This window comes from Sus scrofa, chromosome 4, assembly GCF_054392235.1.
Source record: "Sus scrofa isolate SSC_HxYL_T2T_F1_AM1 chromosome 4, Sscrofa_HxYL_maternal_Yorkshire_Landrace_v2.0, whole genome shotgun sequence".
NCBI classification, from domain to species: domain Eukaryota; kingdom Metazoa; phylum Chordata; class Mammalia; order Artiodactyla; family Suidae; genus Sus; species Sus scrofa.
Window position 1 is genome coordinate 115,066,883 of NC_139386.1, and position 19,486 is coordinate 115,086,368.

General features: G+C 58.4%; 1 protein-coding gene across 4 annotated transcripts in view; it reads right to left on the reverse strand.

The window, feature by feature from the left end:
* Positions 1-19,486, reverse strand: part of KCNC4 (potassium voltage-gated channel subfamily C member 4) — a 27,348-nt gene continuing 7,862 nt past the window's right edge. The window contains exons 2-4 of one of the 4 annotated variants that reach the window (XM_085023702.1): positions 12,664-13,600; positions 9,990-10,193; positions 1-134 (exon numbers count right to left, since the gene is read on the reverse strand). In XM_085023702.1, coding sequence (XP_084879828.1) covers positions 115-134; positions 9,990-10,193; positions 12,664-13,600 — 1,161 coding nt within the window. In that variant the 3' untranslated portion in view covers positions 1-114. Of the gene's footprint in view, positions 135-2,741; positions 7,371-9,989; positions 10,194-12,663; positions 13,601-19,486 lie in introns of those variants that run through there. The other 3 variants (XM_021090049.2, XM_021090048.2, XM_021090050.2) reach the window with 3 other exon arrangements.

Here is a 19,486-nt window from a genome sequence, read left to right on the forward strand (position 1 = left end):
ATCTCGCCCCGAGCCGGCTGTTACGTCATGCTAATTAATTCACGAGGTGAGAAGACATCCTTTTTTCCCTTTTAGGTGATGGGGGGGAGGAGGCGGAGCAAACCACTTACTTCCTCAAGCCTTGGTTTTCTTACCTAAAAAAGGGGAAAAGAATACCTTTGCAATGAGGATCAATAGCGATTAAGGAAATGAAAAACGTTAAAAAGCACAAATCTATACCCTCGGTGTGAGGATCTAGAAGCCCTATTCCATTTAGGCAGCAGCTAAGTGTGGGGCGCCCAGAGCCAGATGGCTTGGGTTCAAATCCCAGCTTTACCGCTTAGTGGCTGTGTGACCTTGGAGAAATGATCTGACATTGCTGTGCTGGGGTCGTCTTCTCTGAAATGAAATGAGGACCACACCAAGCTCAGAATGGTATTTAGGCGCATCAGAGGGGCTGCCTAACGCTGAATAAAGGTGAGCTGTTCGGTATTATCACCCAGACTCTGACTCTTATTCCTTCCCCAAGAGATAAGGGAATTCATAGCACCCACTTGGGTGAGGCCACCCAACCAGCCAGTCATCTGTCATTGGGGTGAGCTCCTCCCCTACCCCAGTATCTGTAGATGATGTTTAGTGTCAGGCACAGGGCTAAGGATGTCACAAGCCTCCCCTCACTGAATTCTCCCAACAACTTCAAGAGGGTGATTCCATTATTGCTCCCATTTTACAGAAGAGAAAATAGAGGTTCACACAGGGTTTGTAACCTGTCTAGGGTCACACAGCCGGGAAACGATGGAACCTCAACTCCAGCTCCTCTGCCTGACTCCCAGCGCCCATCTCCACGCCCGCAGCATCCTGCCCTTTGAACCTGCTCCCTAGTTTGGGCTCCGCTCCAGCTTCGAGGACCAGAGGGAGCCAGAGCCTCTCTTCTTGACATCACTGCCTGCTGTTTGCCCGAGGAGGGGGGGAGGGGGCAGGATCTTGCTTCTCTCACTGCACTCTGCCCTCCTGCTCCCTGCCCTCCCCTCTCCCAGGGCCTGAGGGTGCCACCGAGGACCCCGACTGCATCTCTTTGGGTGCCCTCAGGCCCATCCTGACACTGACTACCCCTGCGCTGCTTGCTGGGTGCTCGGCCCCTGACCACGAAATGGTTCCACGTTGATCTACCAAAAAACAACACCGTTTTGGACGTGGGCCTGATGCATCATATCATTACGGAGCCAGCAGTGCGTCCCATTCCATTATCGCCCGGCCAAGCTTCTCCGAGGCGAGCCTGGCTGCAAATGGCTTTCTCCTGTCTGAGGTGGGGGGGCCACCACCCCAACTTGCCCTCCACTGCTGGAGGAGAGATTTTATCTTTAATTGACAACTGGCTGCCTGCCATCGCCTTGCCTCTGCTTGTCCAGGCTCCAAGTCTGATTTTCTGTTATGTTTCAGCAACAGGCTTCCCCTCAGCCCCCCATCTTCCTGCCCCTCGTCCCTGCCATCCTCACCCCCTGCTCCTTGGGGTGCTCCTGTCCTTTCCTGCTGTGACTGGACAAGGCAACCTCAGAAATCCGTGCAGAAAAGCTGGCAGTACCAGGAGGCAGGGTGAGGAGGGGGCTACGCTTATTGTGTATCTACTGTGGACGGAAGACACCAAGCTGGGCCTTTACACGCTCTGTCTATGAGACAGAGGCATCATCACCCCATCCTACAGGCAGGGAAACTGAGGTTCGGGGAAACCAAGTTACCTAGCTAGGAAGTGGCAGATCAAGACTCTGAGAGTTCCCATTGTGGCTCAGTGGGTTAAGAACCCGACTAGTATCCATAAGGATGCGGGTTCGATCCCTGGCCTCACTCAGTGGGTTAAGGATCCAGCGTTGCCCTGAGCTGTGGTGCAGGACAGGAGCTGCAACTCTGATTTGACCCCTAGCCTGGGAACCTCAATATGGCACAGGTGAGGCCCTAAAAAGAAAAGAAATCAAAATTTTAAAAATTAAAAATAAGACTCTGAACTGAGGCCCCTCTGACTCCAAGTTTACTCCTGAAATCAAGTGTAAGGAAAGCAAACATGCACCCAGGCCTGGTCCATCACCCAGAGCCCAGTGCAAAATGAAAACGCAGGGCCTTTCTCGGATAATTGTCAGTACAGCTGAGCATTAGGTCAGTTGTGGGCCCTTCTAAGCGATGGCATAGGTGGCACGGCCCTGAAGCCAGCCCCACCCGTGTTCCTGTGTGACTGTGAGGGCAACCATGGCGAGGTCCACACTCACCGCCACCCCGATCCTACCTGGGCCCAGGATGTGCTCCCTCCCCAGCCCTAAGCAACCCCAGTTGCGCCTCCAGGCCCTCCTCAGCCTCAGTTCGTCATCCAGTCACCACGATGACTCTGGCATCCCCAGGGCCTTGGCCCACATAGAACTGGTGCGATGTGGGGGAGGAGGGGAGCCCCCCCTGCAAAACAGGCAGGAATACAGCGGACTTCAATGAACAAGTCTCTTCTTCCATGTTACAGTGGGGGACGGGTGGCAGCAGTGTCGATCACTGCCTGGGAGCCCAGGGTCCTGGCCGAGCCCTTTTGGCAGGACCTTGGCCAGATCCCTCTTCCTCTCTGAGCATTTGCTGTCTGGCTCTAAATGCAGGGCTTGGGCTGCACTGCCCATTCCTGGTGGGGCAGAGTAAGGCTGGGAGTGGGGTGCATTTCTCCGGAGCTGGGGGCTGGGGAGGTCCCCACGGGCGCAGAAAGGAGAGGCAGAGGCAGTCGCTCACACGGCAGGTGCATCAGGACGCTCCAGATGTCTTTATTGGGCTTGAGCACAGCATGACAGTCAAAGACGTGCGGACAGGGCGGAGGGGCCCAGCCTAGGCAAGCCTCAGACGCACGAGGGGTCAGCTTTAGAAAAGGACAACCAACACCACGGAGGGGCAGGGCGGGCTGGGAGTGGGGAAGGAGGGCCGAGGCAGGGGCAGAGGCCAAGGTCGAAGGGGGCACCTGGCCTCTGCTATTGCACGCATCCTCTGGCCACCAGCCAGGAAGTACAGTATTGCAACTGGTCTCCGCTCGCCTGCGGCTTCCCCTTCTCGGACCCCTGAGCCAGATGGGCAGACAGACCCCTTCCCTGCCCGTCTGCCCAGCAGCATCTTTGGAAACAAATGGACGAAGGAGACAGAACGGGGAAAAAAAAAAAAAAAGACAAAACACCCCTTCAGTCAAGGACATGGAAGGTGGGAGGAGGAGGAGAAGCTGCAGTGGAGCCCCGAAGTCCCCCAACAACTGGGGCAGGGGTGGGAGGTAGAGCCCCAATCTGCGGTGGGATGGGGCTGGTGAAGCAGTGACCCCGAGGGGAGGGTGCAATCCAGCCTTCTGCAGGCCTCTGGCCCACAGGGGAACCGCTCCCCAAAGGGAGAGTCCAGCCTGGGGCCACCCAGCTGGACTGGCAGTTTGCAGGTGCATTTTACCTGGGACATTCCATAGGTAATGGAATCAGTAAGGGGAAGGGGCTGGGCATGGGGGCTGGGCAAGGGTCCGGGGAGACACAGCCTAACAAAGAAGACAGACCACCAAGAGCACGTGCACACCACACAATAGTATAGTATGTATGCATATAGATACTATATGTGCATATATAGCTCTTCAATGTACAACAGAACAAGAACATCAGACCCGATGGCTCTGGGCCCTGAGGGTCACATGGGAGGTTTTTCCGTCAGTCCTGTGCAAACAAGGATATCTGAGGCTTTCCCAGCGAAAGAGTCTTGCCTGGATTCCAGAGTTGCCCTAAGCCTCTGGCTTTCTGTCTGTCTGCCTGTCTCTCTCCCGTTGGTGCCGCTTTAAGAGAGTGTGAGGACTTCAGCCTGGGCATAGTTGGACGAGAGGGCGTCTTGGCAGGTCTCTGTGTTTAAAGAGCACAGGTGTGAGACACCGGGACGCACGCTTTCGGCTCAACATTGCCTTCTCGGGGGGGAAGGAGTTCAGCCAGAGAGAAGGAGAAACAATGAGATGTTAGAAGGAGGGCAGCTGCCAACCCACAGGCTGTGGGCTAGGAGGTGGGAGCGGAGCTGGAAGGCATGGGGCCCAGGAGTAAGAGGCCAGAAGAGCAAGGATAGGGAGGAAAGGGGGTGAGACTTCATCACCCCTCTGCCACCCAGCGCTGGGCCCCATGCTGATGTTATGGCTCACCCCCATGCCTGCTCAGGTCAGGAACTCTGGGACCCAGGAGCCCTGGGGTCCTCAAAGCTGCAGTGCGGTGGGAAGAGGGACCACAGCTCCGCAGCCTGGCATGGAGGCCATGAGGGAGGGTCCTGGCAGGGCTCAGAGCCCACAGGCCATCGCGGGGCTGCTGCCTGGCCAGCCTGTGTGCCCTGTAACACAGCTCCATCTGCCATCACCACCCGGGGCTAGTCCATCATCCCAGAGGGCTGGGGAGCAGAGCTCCTGGGTGTGCTGTCATGTCGGGCCAGCCCCCTTCCTCAATCTGGCAGGGACAGAGTCCCAGGAGCTGGAGGGTGGCTGCTGCAGGGGAAGGGCAGGGAGGACGCATGCGCCCATCTCAGGAAGGGCGGCCGGGAAACCCAACCCCTCAGCCTCTCCTCCTCAGCCCCCGAGAGCAGTGGCCTGGGCTTCCCTCCCGCTCCCTTCCCAGCTGGGGCACAGGCCGGGCAGGCAGGAGGCTGCGGTGGGGGAAGAGACTGTGGAAGGTGATGCTCTCTGGCCAGGGCAAAGGAGGCCCTCCTTTCCAGAAAGCTCTGTGAGAAGGCAGTCCTGGGCCTTGGACTGTTATGCAGCCTCCTCTCTGAGTCCCAGGCAGCCTGGGCTCTGGGCTGATCAGGCACCTTCCCCTCTGGCTCCAGTTCAGGGCCACGCCCCTCAGAAGCCCTGGGGGCTGAGAAGTGACCTCTAGGAGTGTCACCAGCCCTGGTACAAACTGGAGGGGTAACAACTCCTACCTGGGCCACTTCTCTGCTCTACAGGGAGGGGCTTGGCCCCTGCTGCAGGGGAAGGACAGGCTTTTAGAAGCCACAGTAATGGGTATAGACCCAAGTCCAGATCTAAGGTAAAGCGAACTGCGCTCTCAGGCTGTGGGTGGGAGGGGCAGCCTTCTCCTGATGGGGGAGGCCCGAGGCCTGGGCAAGCCTGAGGCCTGTGCGGATAGCCGCCTCCCCGGAGGGGCCCGGTGTTCAGCGGGGCTCCGTAAACCCCAGGACTCGCTGAGCCCCTGCGCAGAGCCCTAAGAGCAGCCGGGGCAGGCAGCGGATCAGCTCTCCCGTTAGCTCAGGCCTAGGTCAACCCTACAGAAGCCAGGGGGGCTGGGGGTGGGGGGTGAGGGCCCACCTCCCAAGACACCAGGGGCTCCAGCCTGGCACTCCTGCCTCACGTCGCCCAGGGACATCTGTGCCCACCGTGGGGGTGCCGTGCGCGTGCCCGTTCCTGTGGGAGGGGAGAGGGGAGGAGGCGGTGGTGCCGTGGAAACGGGCTCCTGACAACTTGAGGGCTGCCACAGAAATAGCCGCCTCGGTTCCCTGAACCAGAAAGGCAAATCCAAGGAGAGAACCGCTGTGGTGCTCATGCTAACCCGGCCCCCAGCTCACCGTATCCCCGTCGGAGCCAGGACCCCAGTGCCAGGGAGCCCCGCGGGGGCAGGACCAAACGCATCCTCCCGGGGAAGCCGGGCTCTCAAATGGGGCTGGGGGTGGGGAGGGAGGTACCCTGGTCTCCGTCCTGCTCCATAGGGCTTCCTTGTCCCTGTGTCCCCTTCTGAGGAGTGGTGACATGGATACCCTTGTATCTTCTCAGCCCTTAGGGACACTTCATTCTGAGAGCAAGCAGGAGGCACGCCCCCCAGACCACAGCAGGGCTGGGGTAACCCAGTACCCACCTTGGACAGACTTTTCTGGAAAGGACCCTCCTGTGTCTGCCCAAGGCTGAAGGAGACACTGAAATGCCGATGCTCTTGGAACAGGCGTTTCACAGCTGCCCCTCAAGCCCGTGACATGATCTGACCTTTCTGCCCAGTTCACCTTTTGGGGTGGCCTCCAGAGTCCCCAGCCTCCTGCTGTCTGGCCATTCCTATCTCTGCCCACCGTGGAAGGAGCAGACATGGGCCTTAGTCACTCCTTCCACAAAGTTGCATAATCTGCCTCTAAAAATTGCCAGGCGCACAGCTCTGCTGTCAGGTCTAATTCCCATCAGGTGAAGCAGGGAAGGTCTCGGTGGAGGTGATTCGGGTTCCTGGGCTGAGGAGGTCCTGGTGGGCCAGGGAGGGCCCCCCTGCGGCTCGGCCACCCCGGGTGTGGCGGGGCGCCCGTGCAGGAGCGGGCGGGGGCAGGATGGCTTCTGTCCCTACACGTCCCCTCAGCTGCCCCAGCCCAGGGTGCACTTCTGCTCACTCAGTGACTCACAAACCTGTTGTGCTCCCGGGCTCGTTAGGTAAATGAATACACTTAATTATAGAAATTAGATGAGTCTCCGGTTCTGGCAGTGATAGGAGCGCAGAGGCTGGGTGGGAGCGGCAGGTGACTCAGAGGCAGGGCTGCGAGTTGGAGGGAGCGGGAGAGGAAGAACTGTCGGGAAGCAGAGGAAGCAGCGTGACGAGCGATGCTGCGGCTCGGGGTGCAGATGGGCTGCTGGGCTCTGCTGCCGGGGCCGCTCTGAGAGGAGGGCATCCCTGCGCCTAGGCAGCCAATCGTGGGGCTCCGAGTCTAGGAACACCCCCCCACTCCCCGTGCCCTGCACTAGGGCTGGAGACCGTCAGGTGGTTCTGCTCCCCGGAGGAGTCAAACCCCCACACACCAGCAGAGACGTCCCAGAGGACGCCTTATTCCAGGCTGATCTCGGTGTGGGACGGACAGACAGACAGACAGATGTTCAGTGGCAGGCTGTTTGGTCCCTGGTGGAAGGGCCCCGAGGAATGGAAATACATTGGCTGTGATGAAGGTGGGACCCTGATGGCGAGGCAGGGCCCAGAGACACAGTCCTCGGGGGTGACGGCACCTTCTGCTCGGGATGGGGGCCAGCGGGGGAGAAGCCCCGGAAGTAATCCCCCCTTGCTCTCGGGCTCCAGAGATGAGTGTTTGGGGGAGCTGGGTGCTGGGTGCTGAGAGGCTCGGGGGCCTGAGTTCTGCATCCTGCCGGCTCCCGCAGGCCCGGGGAGGGGGGCAGGGGGTGAGGGCTGGAGGCACGCAAGTGTGCCTGTCTGTGCGTGTGCACCCAGGGGTGGGTGCAGAGCCAGGGAGAGGCTACGGGGCTGGGTGTCCAGGGGGTGGGCTGGTGAGGGGGTGGAAGGGGTGGGAGAGCAGGAGCTTTCTTGGAGGGTAGGGTGAGCTGTATCGCGATGCCAGTGGAGACAGCCCCAGACTGGTTCCAGCCGCTCCTGCTATGTTGTTTAGACTCCGGGACTTTTCACAGCCTTGGTGAAGAAAAGGCACATGGGTCAGAGGGGCGCAGCTCCGAGCCTGAGACGCTCCCTGGGATCCATGTTCCGGGGACCCCACAGGGCAGGCAGCCCTGGGGCAGGGTGGCAGGGTCTGATCCACCTGGGAGAGGCTCCCTGACGTTCTCTGATCTCTAGATGGAGCCTAAGGGCCCCACACTCAGCAGACCTTTGCCCTGTCCTTGTTCCCGGGTAAATTTCCCTCCAGTTGCACAAAGACCCCACAGCCCTCAGCACCCTTCTCCTCGACCCTTCTTAAGAAGCCCTGAGTTCCCATTGTGGCTCAGCGGTAACGAACCCAGCTAGTGTCCATGAGGATGCGGGTTCAATCCCTGGCCTCGCTCAGTGGGTTAAGGATCCAGCGTTGCTGTAAACTGTATGTATGTCGAAGATGTAGCTTAGTTCCCACGTGGCTGTCGCTGTGGCTGTGGTGTAGGCCGGCAGCTGTAGCTCCGATTCAACCCCTAGCCTGGGAACTTTCACATGCCACGGGTGTGGCCCTAAAAAGAAAAGAAAAAAAAAAAGAGGAAGAAGTCCTACTTAGCACCCGTCATTTGCCTCCCAGGGAGTTCACACTCTGTCACATGGGCACCTACAGGGTCACCTGGGGTCTGTGCTGGTGGCTGGAGGAGGCGTGGGCCCACTCACTCCTGAGCCGGAATGTCGCCTGAGCGCAGAGAAGCGCGGCGTGGTCTGGCACGGGGCAGGTTGCCGAGTGCGCACTGGGAGTTTGGCGATGCTAATTGCCACGCTTGCTTAGCAGGGCCTGTTTCCCAGCAACCCACCTGTTCCCTCTCGAAGGTCACTCTAATTGGCTGAGCTACATGCTTGTTGCCAAGAAGCAGTGTGGAGGCATCTTGAAAATAGAGCAGCCGGGCCCCACAAGCACCCAGAGATGCCACGGTGGGATGCAGGCTCCCCTGCCCCACACAGGCTGCCCCTTGAGCAGGTGCCACCTGCCCTGGTCCCTGCTCTGACTTGCACCTCACAGCATCCTCCAAACCTCACTTCCACTGAGCCCTTCACCACCCCGGATGAAAACGCGGCTGCTCAGCACTCAGCCCTGTTCGCTCACATCTTTCATGGGCAGTGGGGATCCCCTCTACCCCACCTTCTATGCCTCCACTTAGTGTGCTCCAGCCCGAGCAGGGTTCTGGGTTTGCACCAGGACACAGCGAGAGCCACAGCGTGTCTGGGGGAGCAGGGGGCAAGAGGGATAGGCACGCCCAGAGCCAAGGACTGGGCTACCTGGGAGCAGGGGCTGACCAGAACACAGGGGAGGGTGTATGTGGCCTGAGCACCATCCATCTGCCGCCCTTGAGCTGGGCCTCTGGGCCACCTCCAGGCTCCAGGCAGCTGCTCCTGCTCCTGCCACCCAATAGGACACACGCCCAGCAAAGCAGGACCCATGCCTCTCAAGGCTTGGTTAGGGTCAGGGGGCCCCGGGGAGCCCATGGGGACAGTGGTGCTGAGCAGACCGGGAAAGGAGCCTGGGAAAGTGCCCTAGAGGCTGCCTGGGCTGGGGCCGGCCAGGGGACATCCTTGGGGTGGGGGTGGGAGAGACAGAGGCATCACAGGCTATCCGCCAGCAGCCCCTGCCCCTCCTCCCTCTACCTGGTTTTGCTCTGGGAAGTGATGCGGGGGGCATGTCAGGCTGAAAGAAGGCTAGTTAGGAAGTGGCCAGTGAACCCAGGGAAGAGCTCTTAGGGGGAAAGAGCTAGGAGTTGTCCTGAAACCAGGCAGGCTGTTTAGAGAGCCGAGGTCACAGGAACAGGGCAAGAAAGACAAAAACGTGATCAGGAGTTGGGCAGAAGGGACTCCTGGTCTTGAGAGTCCTGGTTCTCAGCCGCACTGGTCCCCAGCAGCCCTGCTCTTCCCAGCCAGGAATCCCGGGCTCCCCAGCCGGGCATCTCCATGGGGCCTGCTGATGGAACTTCAGCCTGCCCTTGAACTCTCCAAGCCCTTCGGAACACACCTCAGTCGGGACCCACTCTCCCTGCCCACCCCCACCCGCTGGTCACCGTCTGGCTCTACCTGGAGAGGACAGTCACATGCCAGGGGCTTGCGGAGCTGGGCTCCAGGCCCCCCAGGGCAGGAGGGAGGAGGTGGGGCCTGTGCCAGGCTCTCTGAAGACCTCACACCAGCACCCCATTCTCACCCCGACTCCTGAACGATTTTGGCCTCTCCTGGGACTATTTACTCCATCCAAGCTGTGTTTAAGGGAGGCTTAGGAGAGGGCTGGCAATGACCTTGTGGAACCAAGCCTGAAGGTCAGGAACCAGAGGAAAAGAAGGCAATAAAATGGACGTGGGGGGTGGCCAGAAGCCTGATCTGGGGTCCCCTCACCCTCCAGCACTTGTCTTCCCCGTGGGCACCCGGGCAGGGGGCTCTGTGCACCTCCTGGGCATGGCTCAGGCCTTTCTAACCCAGGGACTGGAAGATTAGGGGACCCATCCTAAAAGCGGGGGCACATCCAAGGCAGAGGAGATGGTGGCCATGGCCTCAGAGGAGAAGGAGACCTCAAGCTCCGTGGGGGACACTGGGGAGACTCAGGTCCGTGGGGGCTCCCCCCATGCCCAGCCTGGGGGGCCATACCTTTCCGGACACTGCCATCGGCGCAGGCATAGTCCCCAGCGCTGAGCAGGAAGCAGGCAGCTGCCTTCTTGTTTCTGTCTCGGGTGCCAGAGCGTCGCAGGGCCCGGCGCTCCTCAGGGGTGGGGACGGAGGCCAGGGGCTGGGTGAGGCCGGCTCCCTCCTCATCTGACAGCACCGCATTGGCATCGCCGTTCTGCTTGGAGTCTAAAGGGTGCAGACAGAGAGGTCCTGTTGTGGCTCAGCAGTAATGAACCTGACTAGTACCCGTGAGGATGTGGGTTCGATCCCTGGCCTTGACCTGTGGGTTAAGGATCCAGTGTTGCCGTGAACTGTGGTGTAGGTTGCAGACGAGGCTTGGATCTGGCGTTGCTGTGGCTGTGGTGTAGGCCGGCAGCTGCAGCTCCACTTTGACTCCTTGCCTGGGAACGTCCATATGCTGTGGGTACAGCCCTGAAAAGCAAAAATTAAAGTGGGCAGACAGAAAGGAGGCCACATGAGGGCTGATCTCACACCAAAAGCATCACTCCCCCAACCAAAGGGAGACCGTTGAGAGAGCTGGGGAGTGGGCCTGGTCCTGGGGGCAGGGGATAGGATGCTGGCTTTCCTTCCAGTCTTGGCCTAGAGTCTTGCCTGGAGATGGGGCCACAGATACCCTAGGCAGGGACGCTGCAAGTTAGCCCTGTGAGATTGGCTCAAGTCAGCCCACAGAGCCGGCTTCGTCCTTGGGCCTGGCTCAGGCTGCCGCTGGGATGAGTTTGCATTCCCTGGGACAATGCCTGGCTCGCTGGGGTGAGGGATGGTGCTGCCAGGGCTAAACTGACAGGCTGTGGCTTCCGCAGCTGTCTCCCTGGACCACCTGAAGGCATGTACCCTTGATCACCAGGCATCCAAGCCAGAGTGTCACCTGTGTCTGGGGAGGACCCAGAGAGGTCCTAAGAGGCTTGCCCTGCCAGGCAGGCAGCAGGACAGGTGAAGTTGAGCCCTTGGATCTGGAGAAGGGGGGCTGCTTTGGTTGGAAGGCAGTGACCAGGAAGGCCCTTATTGTGGCCACGCAGTTAGGGTCAGGGTGAGGCATGGCTGATGGGACCATAGGTAAATGTACTTTTCAGAGCCAGCCTGAGGTGTGTGTGTATGTGCACGCACGCACATATATTTGTCTTTTTAGGGCCGCACCCATGGCATATGGAGGTTCCCAGGCTAGGGGTCAAATCGGAGCTGTAGCTGCCGGCCTAGGCCACAGCCACAGCAATGCCAGATCCAAGCCACATCTGCAACCTACACCACAGCTCACGGCAATGCCAGATCCTTAACCCACTGAGTGAGGCCAGGGATTGAACCCACGTCCTCATGGATGGTAGGCAGATTCATTTCCGCTGAGCCACCATGGGAACTCCTGGGACTTGTACATTTTGATATGAAGTTACCCGCTGAGCCCCAAATGGACCTCAGGGTAGAGCTGAAATTCCCTGGGGCAATGGCTGGGAGATTTATGTTCAGGGATCGGGGAAGGGGGTACCACTTAGGTGGGGGAGAAGAGGGGAGCCTGATGGGTGATGTTCTAGCAAGGTCTCTGGAAGACCTGGGCCCCTGGATGACCCCAGGGAATGAGCGGCTCCGGCATGAATGCCGGGCATCCATCACTGCTTAGGACAGCACAGGGGGGTATCCTGGATAGGGCATGAGAATGCTCTGCTCTCAGAGCCCAGCCCGGGCCCACCCCCAGCTCCCCAGTGGCCTGGCATCCAGTGCTCCCCGCTTCCAGGAATCCCATACCTCCCTTAGGAGCCCACCCCGTGCCTAAGAGTTGGGTTCCCACTCTTCAACCTAACTTCACGTTGCTAAGAATTAAGCCAGTTTGCTTTCACCTCTGGACTCAGGCAGAAGGCAGCTTTCCTGGCGTGGCCTTTCCCATCCTTCAGCCCCTCGGGCCCTGCCGTTCCAGGATGCAGGTACCAGTTTCTTCCAACTGTCTCTTCCCTTCTCCCAACCCCGTCTGGCTACTCCCTCTTGGTTCCCTTCCATCCCATGTGAAACGCAATCTCGGACTAAATCCAGCTTGTGCCAAACAGAAGGCGGCCTCCCACTGCCATTACGTTATCACGTTTATTAGGCTGAGAGACACCAGACTCGAACGTTTGGAAAGAAATGATTCACGTATTGATGTGCCTCAGAAGAACAGCCGCCCAACTCTCTGGCTAATAATGACAGCGCCTGATATTTGTAAAGCATTTTTAACCTCTCGGAGTGCTTTCACATCTGCCACTTGTTGGGGTCTTGGCAAAGTCTTAGGGGTAAGATATGACAATCATTTCTGTTTTACAGATGAGGGGTCTATGCCCAGAGAGGGTGAGTGACTGGTCTCAGGGCACACAGCACACTGGCCAAGATAAGCCTAGAAACCTGGGCTTCTGATTTACGGCCCCTTGTACTACCCACAGCTACCTACGTTTGGGAGGATGCTCAATGCACAGAGCCTGACGTTCAGGAAGCTATCGGAGAACCAGACACTTGAGATGCAGCCGTGATACTGTGCCCTCTGAAAGGCACGCCTTATATTTAGGGAAGCCCAGAGCAGTAGCAGCACAATCCCAAATTCCACGATCTGCTTCTCCTGAGAACCTCCCTGGAGATCCCTGGAGGAGAGCTGGCTTGCCTTCCCAGCCCCCAAACTCACCTGCCCGCTTCCTCTCAACCAGACCCTCTTCTGGGGCAGGGGGGCTGGCATCGCTGTAGGTGCTGTCCCTGGGCGAGGTCTCCTGCGACTTGCAGTAAATGGGCGACTCCAGCTGGGGCGGCCGAGGCACGTGCTTCTTGCGTTTCTTAGGCAGCTTCTGCTTGGCCATGGCCAGGGAGTAGTACATGCCGAAGTTGTTGACAATGACAGGCACAGGCATGGCAATGGTGAGCACGCCAGCCAGCGCACACAGCGCCCCCACCAGCATGCCGGACCACGTCTTAGGGTACATGTCCCCGTAGCCCAGCGTCGTCATGGTGACCACGGCCCACCAGAAGCCGATGGGGATGTTCTTGAAGTCGGTGTGGTCGTTGCCCCGCGGGTCGGAGGGCCGGGCGCCTATGCGCTCTGCGTAGTAGATCATGGTGGCGAAGATGAGCACGCCCAGGGCCAGGAAGATGATGAGCAGCAGGAACTCGTTGGTGCTGGCGCGCAGCGTGTGGCCCAGAACGCGCAGCCCCACAAAGTGGCGCGTGAGCTTGAAGATGCGCAGGATGCGCACGAAGCGCACGACGCGCAGGAAGCCCAGCACGTCACGGGCCGCCTTGGAGGACAGGCCGCTCAGCCCCACTTCCAGGTAGAAGGGGAGGATGGCCACGAAATCGATGATGTTGAGCAGGTTCTTGACGAAGTCCAGCGTGTCGGGGCAGCACACGATGCGCACCAGGAACTCCAGCGTGAACCACAGCACGCACACGCCCTCGATGTAGGTCAGGATGGGCTCCGTCTCCACCTCCCGTCGGAAGCGCACGCTGGTGGTGTTCCCCACTCGGTGGATCTCCGTCACGTTGCGGTCGATGTTGAAGGCCTCGTGGGTCTCCAGGCAGAAGGTGGTGATGGAGACCAGGATGAAGAAGAGAGAGGTGAAGGCCACCACCTATGGGTGGGGAGGAGAGCGAGGGCAGCGGTCAGGGACGGAGGCGCTCTCTGCTTGTGGAGGGAGGGGGCGTGGGGCACCAGGCCATCTGCCGGGGGTGGGGGGGGGGCGGGGGCGGGGGTTGAGAGGTGGGGTTAAGGTCTACAGGCCGGGGCTGGAAGGGCCTCCTCCTCATCCATGTGCTTGCAGGCGTTCAGGCAAGACTTCCCAATCCTTGCCTTGATGCACCAAAGTGAGAGGCTGCTCTTGGCTGGAAGGGCGGGAAGAAAGAACTACAGCTGCTTGGCCCTGCCTACTGCCTAGCTCGGCCCACCCCTAACCCAGTCCTGCTTTGAGGCTTCTTGAACTGTGATGGCTCAATACCTCCTCTGGGAACCTTGTTAAAATGCCATTCTGTGGCTGCGCCAGGAGGTCCTGCTGTACAGCACAGGGAACTGTGCTCACGCTCTTGGGATAGAACGTGATGGGGGATGAAATGAGCAAAAGAAAATGTGTGTATATGTATGACTGGGTTGTTTTCCTCTACAGCAGACATTGGCACAACACTGTGAATCAATGACGTGTTAGTTTTTTAAAAAATGCCATGCTGGTTCAGGTCCGGTGCAGGGCCTGTGATTCTGCATTTCTGACAAGCTGTCGGGTTGAGGCTGCTTGTTTACAGACCACACCGGAAGAAACTAGGCTTTTTTTTTTTTTTTTCCTTGACTTTGTAGGGTTGCACCTGCACATAAGGAAGTTCCCAGGCTATGGGTTGAATTGGAACTGTAGCTGCCAGCCGCAGCTACACCAGATCTGAGCCGTGTCTGTGACCTACACCACAGCTCATGGCAACGCTGGATCCCTAACCCACTGAGAGAGGCCAGGGATCGAACCCACGTCCTCATGGATACTTTGTTTCCGCTGAGCCAGGACAGGAACTCCATGGAGGAACTAGGCTTTAAAGGGAGCTTCCTCAAAGTGAGGACCAGGACCAGCAGCATCAGCATCACCTGGAAACTAGTCAGAAAGGCACATTCTTGGGCCCCACCCACACCCACTGAATGAGAAATACTGGGGGGAGGGCCCAGTAATATTTCAACAATCTTCTAGGTAATTCTGATACACACTTAATTGTGAGATCCACTGCATTGAGGAATACGCCTAGAGACACAGGGCTGGCTTTCTGCCTATTAAGCTCCTGCCATGACCCACCTCCTCAAGTCCCAAGTTCCAGGCCCTCTCTCCCGCCTCTCACCCTAGGATGTCCCGGCCGACTGCCCAGAGAGTAAGCGGCATCTGAATGAAGACAGCGTGTCCCACAGCGGCAGACAGGGTGGTCTGCCCAGAAGAGCCACCCCTCCCCTTCCCAAGAACTGACATTTCCTGGGACGCTGAGCACCAACAAAAAATAAACTGCACCCACTGGGATCAGAGCGTGGCAGCAGCTGATCCAGACAGCTGCTGGGATCTCGGCTAGAATGATGACAGCGGCACTCAGCAGACGAACGGCTGGGTTTAAGTGTCCAATCGTTATGAATGGAGATGAAATGCATGTGTAATAACACCAATTACGGAGCCTTTGTCTGTCATTCGTGAGATGCCATTCACCACTGTCAGGTGGGGTCCACGCCCCCTGCGGCTGCCTGGCCTGCTTGTGGGTGGGGTCTGGCTTCCTCCCGGAGCAGAGGGCTGAGTTAAATAGGTAGATGAGGGAGTTCCCGTCGTGGCGCAGTGGTTAACGAATCCGACTGGGAACCATGAGGTTGCGGGTTCGGTCCCTGGCCTTGCTCAGTGGGTTAAGGATCCAGCGTTGCCGTGAGCTGTGGTATAGGTCGAAGACACAGCTTGGACCCCACATTGCTGTGCCTGCGGCATAGGCTGCTGGCTGCAGCTCCAATTCGACCCCATAGCCTGGGAACCTCATATGCTGCAGGAGCGGCCCCAGAAAAAGGCAGAAAAACAACAACAGCAACAAAAAAAAAATAGGTCGATGAGGGACCTGTGGCCCCCATGACCACCTGGCAACCCCCACACCTGCCCCATTCAGACGTCCACCTGGCCATGGCATTGTTCCCTGTCTAACGATACCTCTATCCTTCCTGGGAATCCACACTGAGAGGGGTGGGGAGGGCACACCTTGTTCTTCGTACTGCAGAACACAGTAGAGAATACAGAGGAATCTGGGGAAATGAAGCAGGAAAGAGCCCCTTCAAGGGCTTCTGGAGCTGGAGCAAGTCTGAGGAGGGAACGTAGGGATTGAGCGTTCACTAGCTGTCTATTCTGTGCAAGCACTCCATAGGTGTTATCACCTCCAGTCCTCCCTGTGAGGGCAGGCCTCGCCATCCCATTTTCCAAAGGAGGAACTGAGGATCAGAGAGGTTATATACTTGCCTAAGGTCACACAGCCTGGAAGGGGTGGAAACCAGACCTGAACTCAGCACGGTTCAATTTCGGGGGCTGGATCTTCTCTTCGCATCTCCAGACAGGGTCAATTCATAGACCCAGGAAAGTCTTGTCTGAATTGTCAACATTGCTCCAAGCCAGCTCCCTGGTGACTGCTATTTCACCCTGAGGAATGTGTGCCTTTGGCTTGGGACCGACACTCAGCACACACTAAGACTTATTTACACTTGAACTTGGACAGGCTGAGTAGATCCACAGTTGGGAGAAAGAGGGTAGCAGACCACAGACACACTGTCCCACTTGACAGCTTCACCTAGAGCTTCCCCTGCCTGCTTCTCCCCTGTGAAGGTGAATTTCAAGTTCCTTTTCTGGTTTCACTTTTCTTCCCCTGAGAAAAGGGCTGTCAAGACAAGAGAGGCTGATACGGGCATGAGGCAAAGAGCTGCAGCCTATGGGCTCTCCAGAGCCATCCAGAGACCAGCTGGTGGAGGCACCTGTCCAGTGGCCATGGTGATGCTGGGAACCCCGAGTCCTAGCACCCCCCCGCGCCAGCAGAGAGGGGTTGGGATAAGGAGTGGGGTCAGCATACCCCAGCTCTGCCGGGAAGCTTGGGAAGCAGAACCTTGCTCTCTCGGAGGAAAAGTTAGCCAGGAGAGTTGGCCCACCTGGGAGCCCAGGGTGAACTTAATTAGTGATTTGGAAAAACAAGCTCAGGAAGAGCTGCCAAGGGGCTGAGCAGAAGGTGCTGGGAGGACCAGGGGAGGGGGAGGGCCGGGGTGGGAGGGGCAGCTGTGGCCCCAGGCCCCGTCTCACCTGCAGGGCCAAGGGGCCTTCCTCAATTCCGCCGCATGGGCTCCTTCTGCAGCAAGCCCAGTGGGTGCAAACCACCCCTCCTGCATTAAGGAACAACCCCCGGAATTCCTGCAGTTCACTCATTTGCTTTTTAAACAGCAACAACAACAACAACAAAACAAACACATAACCGGAGATCCCTGGCCAGAGCAGTGGGTTAAGGAGCCGGTGTCACAGCTGCATCTTGGATTTGATCCATGGCCCAGGAACTTCCATATGCCATGGGTGGGGCAAACAAACAAACAAACAAACAAACCTAAAGCACAGAAGCATCCACCATCTCTTCACTTCTCCCCTCAGCTCTACCCTCTCAGAGCATAAGGAAGGGTAAAGGGAAGCCACATGCGCCCCTTCTCAGGGCAACAGAGGCACAAGACAGGGCAAATGACTCGCTCGGGATTAAACTGAAGCCAGGGCTCCTGACTCTCGGTTCAGTTCTTTCCTCTCGGCCCTTCTGATCAAAGAGGTGGGGACCATCCACTGCTCCCTGATGAAACCTAGACGGGGCCTCAGTCTCCCCGCCACCCACCCGCCCGGCAGGCCCTCAGTCCCCAGGGAGACAGGCTGAGCCATGACAGGGGCAGGGGTCTGTGTTCTGGCACGTTGCCCCAGCTGAGTCCCGAGATTACAGGTCCCCCTTCAGGGCCCAAACCATCCACCTCTCCGCTACGATAGTCCCCAAACCAAATTACCTTGTAAGCGGTGCTCTTGCTTAGTGCCTTTCGCCAGGGCTTTTCCCTTGGGTGGTAGGGATACGGCTTGCTTTCTCACAACCCTTTTTTTGGGGGGTGGGGCTGCACCTGGGGCATATGGTGGTTCCCAGGCTAGGGGTTGAATCGGAGCTGTAGCCACTGGCCTACACCGCAGCAACGCAGGATCCGAGCTGCGTCTTCGACCTACACCACAGCTCACGGCAACGCCAGATCCTTAACCCACTGAGCGAGGCCAGAGATCGAACCTGTGGCCTCGTGGATGCTAGTCAGATTCATTTCCACTGAGCCACAATGGGAACGCCTCACAACTCTCATTTGAGACACAAAAGCGACCAGGGAGGAGGCAGGAGCTGCAGCAACAGCACCCGGCTTGGAGGTCAAGGCTTCACACCTGAGCTTCCTATTCAGCTCCCACTGGGCCAGCCTGCCCAGCTGGCAGGGCTCCACGGAGCGCTTTCCATTGGCCCCGCCACTCACGGGGCTGCATGGCCTTGGGGAGCTGAGGCCAAGGGCACAGGAGCGCCAGGGAGCCCTGGAATCAGAAGGCCTGGGTGCCTCTTCCTGGCCCGGCGGTCATCCAGGGAAATGGTGCGCCTTGTGCCTGCTTCCTCGCTACAAAATGGGACAGTACTGGTGCCCCCGGGAGCGGTAATTGTGGGATGAAATGAGCTTCGACACGGCCAGTGCCTGGCGCACAGTAAGCGCTCAATAAACGGTGACAGAGCTGAGGGGCCCTCCGGGAGCACCCGCACACAGCTTCTGAGGGCGAGCTGGGGCTGGAGCCCAAAATACCACAAAGCCTTTGGTTTTTAGAAGTGAAAGGGAAGAAAGAGGGGAAAAAAAGCGGGGGGGGGACTTGAAAGGTTATTGAATCCAATTCCCCTTCTGCTGTTTTACAGATGATAAAGCTGAGGCCTGGGGAGAAGGGGCTCTGACTGGTGCCCGTGGCCGAAGCTGTCTGTTCTCTCCCCCGTGTGGGAACACAGGGCATAGATGCTTCGGAAACCCATGTGCACTGGCTGGGCCAGCAGCAGCTCCTCGTCTGCTGGCTGGGAGGCCGCGGGAGGGGCTCGCCGCCCTGGACAGCAGCTGCCTAACCTCTTTGAGGCACAGCGCACGGCGCCTTCGAGCTTCCTGCTCCCTCAGGCCCCTCACACTGTATCCTGCTGGGGACCCACCTGGCCCCAGAGGCTCAGGTGTTCCAGCTGGTGGGCCAGCCTGTGACCAGCCCCCTTCACGGAGCTCATCCTCTGCCCAACCTTGGCCGACCGACGTGGAGTCACACACTTCTGGGTGCTAGTCGGGCTCTGTTACTGCCCAGGAGACCCTGGGCGAGTTTCTTAACCTCTCTGAGCCTGAGGATCTTTGCTTGTAAAGTGGAAAGTTGAGCACCTACTGTATGCCAGACACTGTTCTGGGTGCTGCGGGACAGTGGGAAACAAAACACCCCTGTCCCTTTGACCTTCCATTCCAGCGGGACCTCTGGTATGGCCGATGGTAGAAAGCATTAGGAAGAAAAATAAAGAGAAAAGGGATTCAGGAGTGTGAGAGTCAGGGAGCCCTTTCAAATAGGGTGGTCAGGCAAGACCTCAATGCCAAGGTGATAGCTAAGAAGAGACCTGAAGGAGCGAGAGAGGGAGCTCTGCGACGATCCAAAGAAACTCCAGAGGGCCCAGGAACAGGCAGTGCAAAGGCCCTGAGGCTACAGCAAGCCTGATGCGCTGAAGGGATGAGAGTAGTATCGACCTTATAGGGTTGTTTGAAGGATTCAAAGAAATGATATTTGTAAAACTCAGCACAGAGCCTAGAGTGTCTCCGAAAGCTGGCGCAGGCTGGGGTGGGGATTGGGGGTGGGGAGGAGGTGACAGACACCAGTCATTGGGAACTGAATACAATCAGCAGGAGCAGGGGAGGGGAGCCCAGGGAGGAAGGGCCAGGG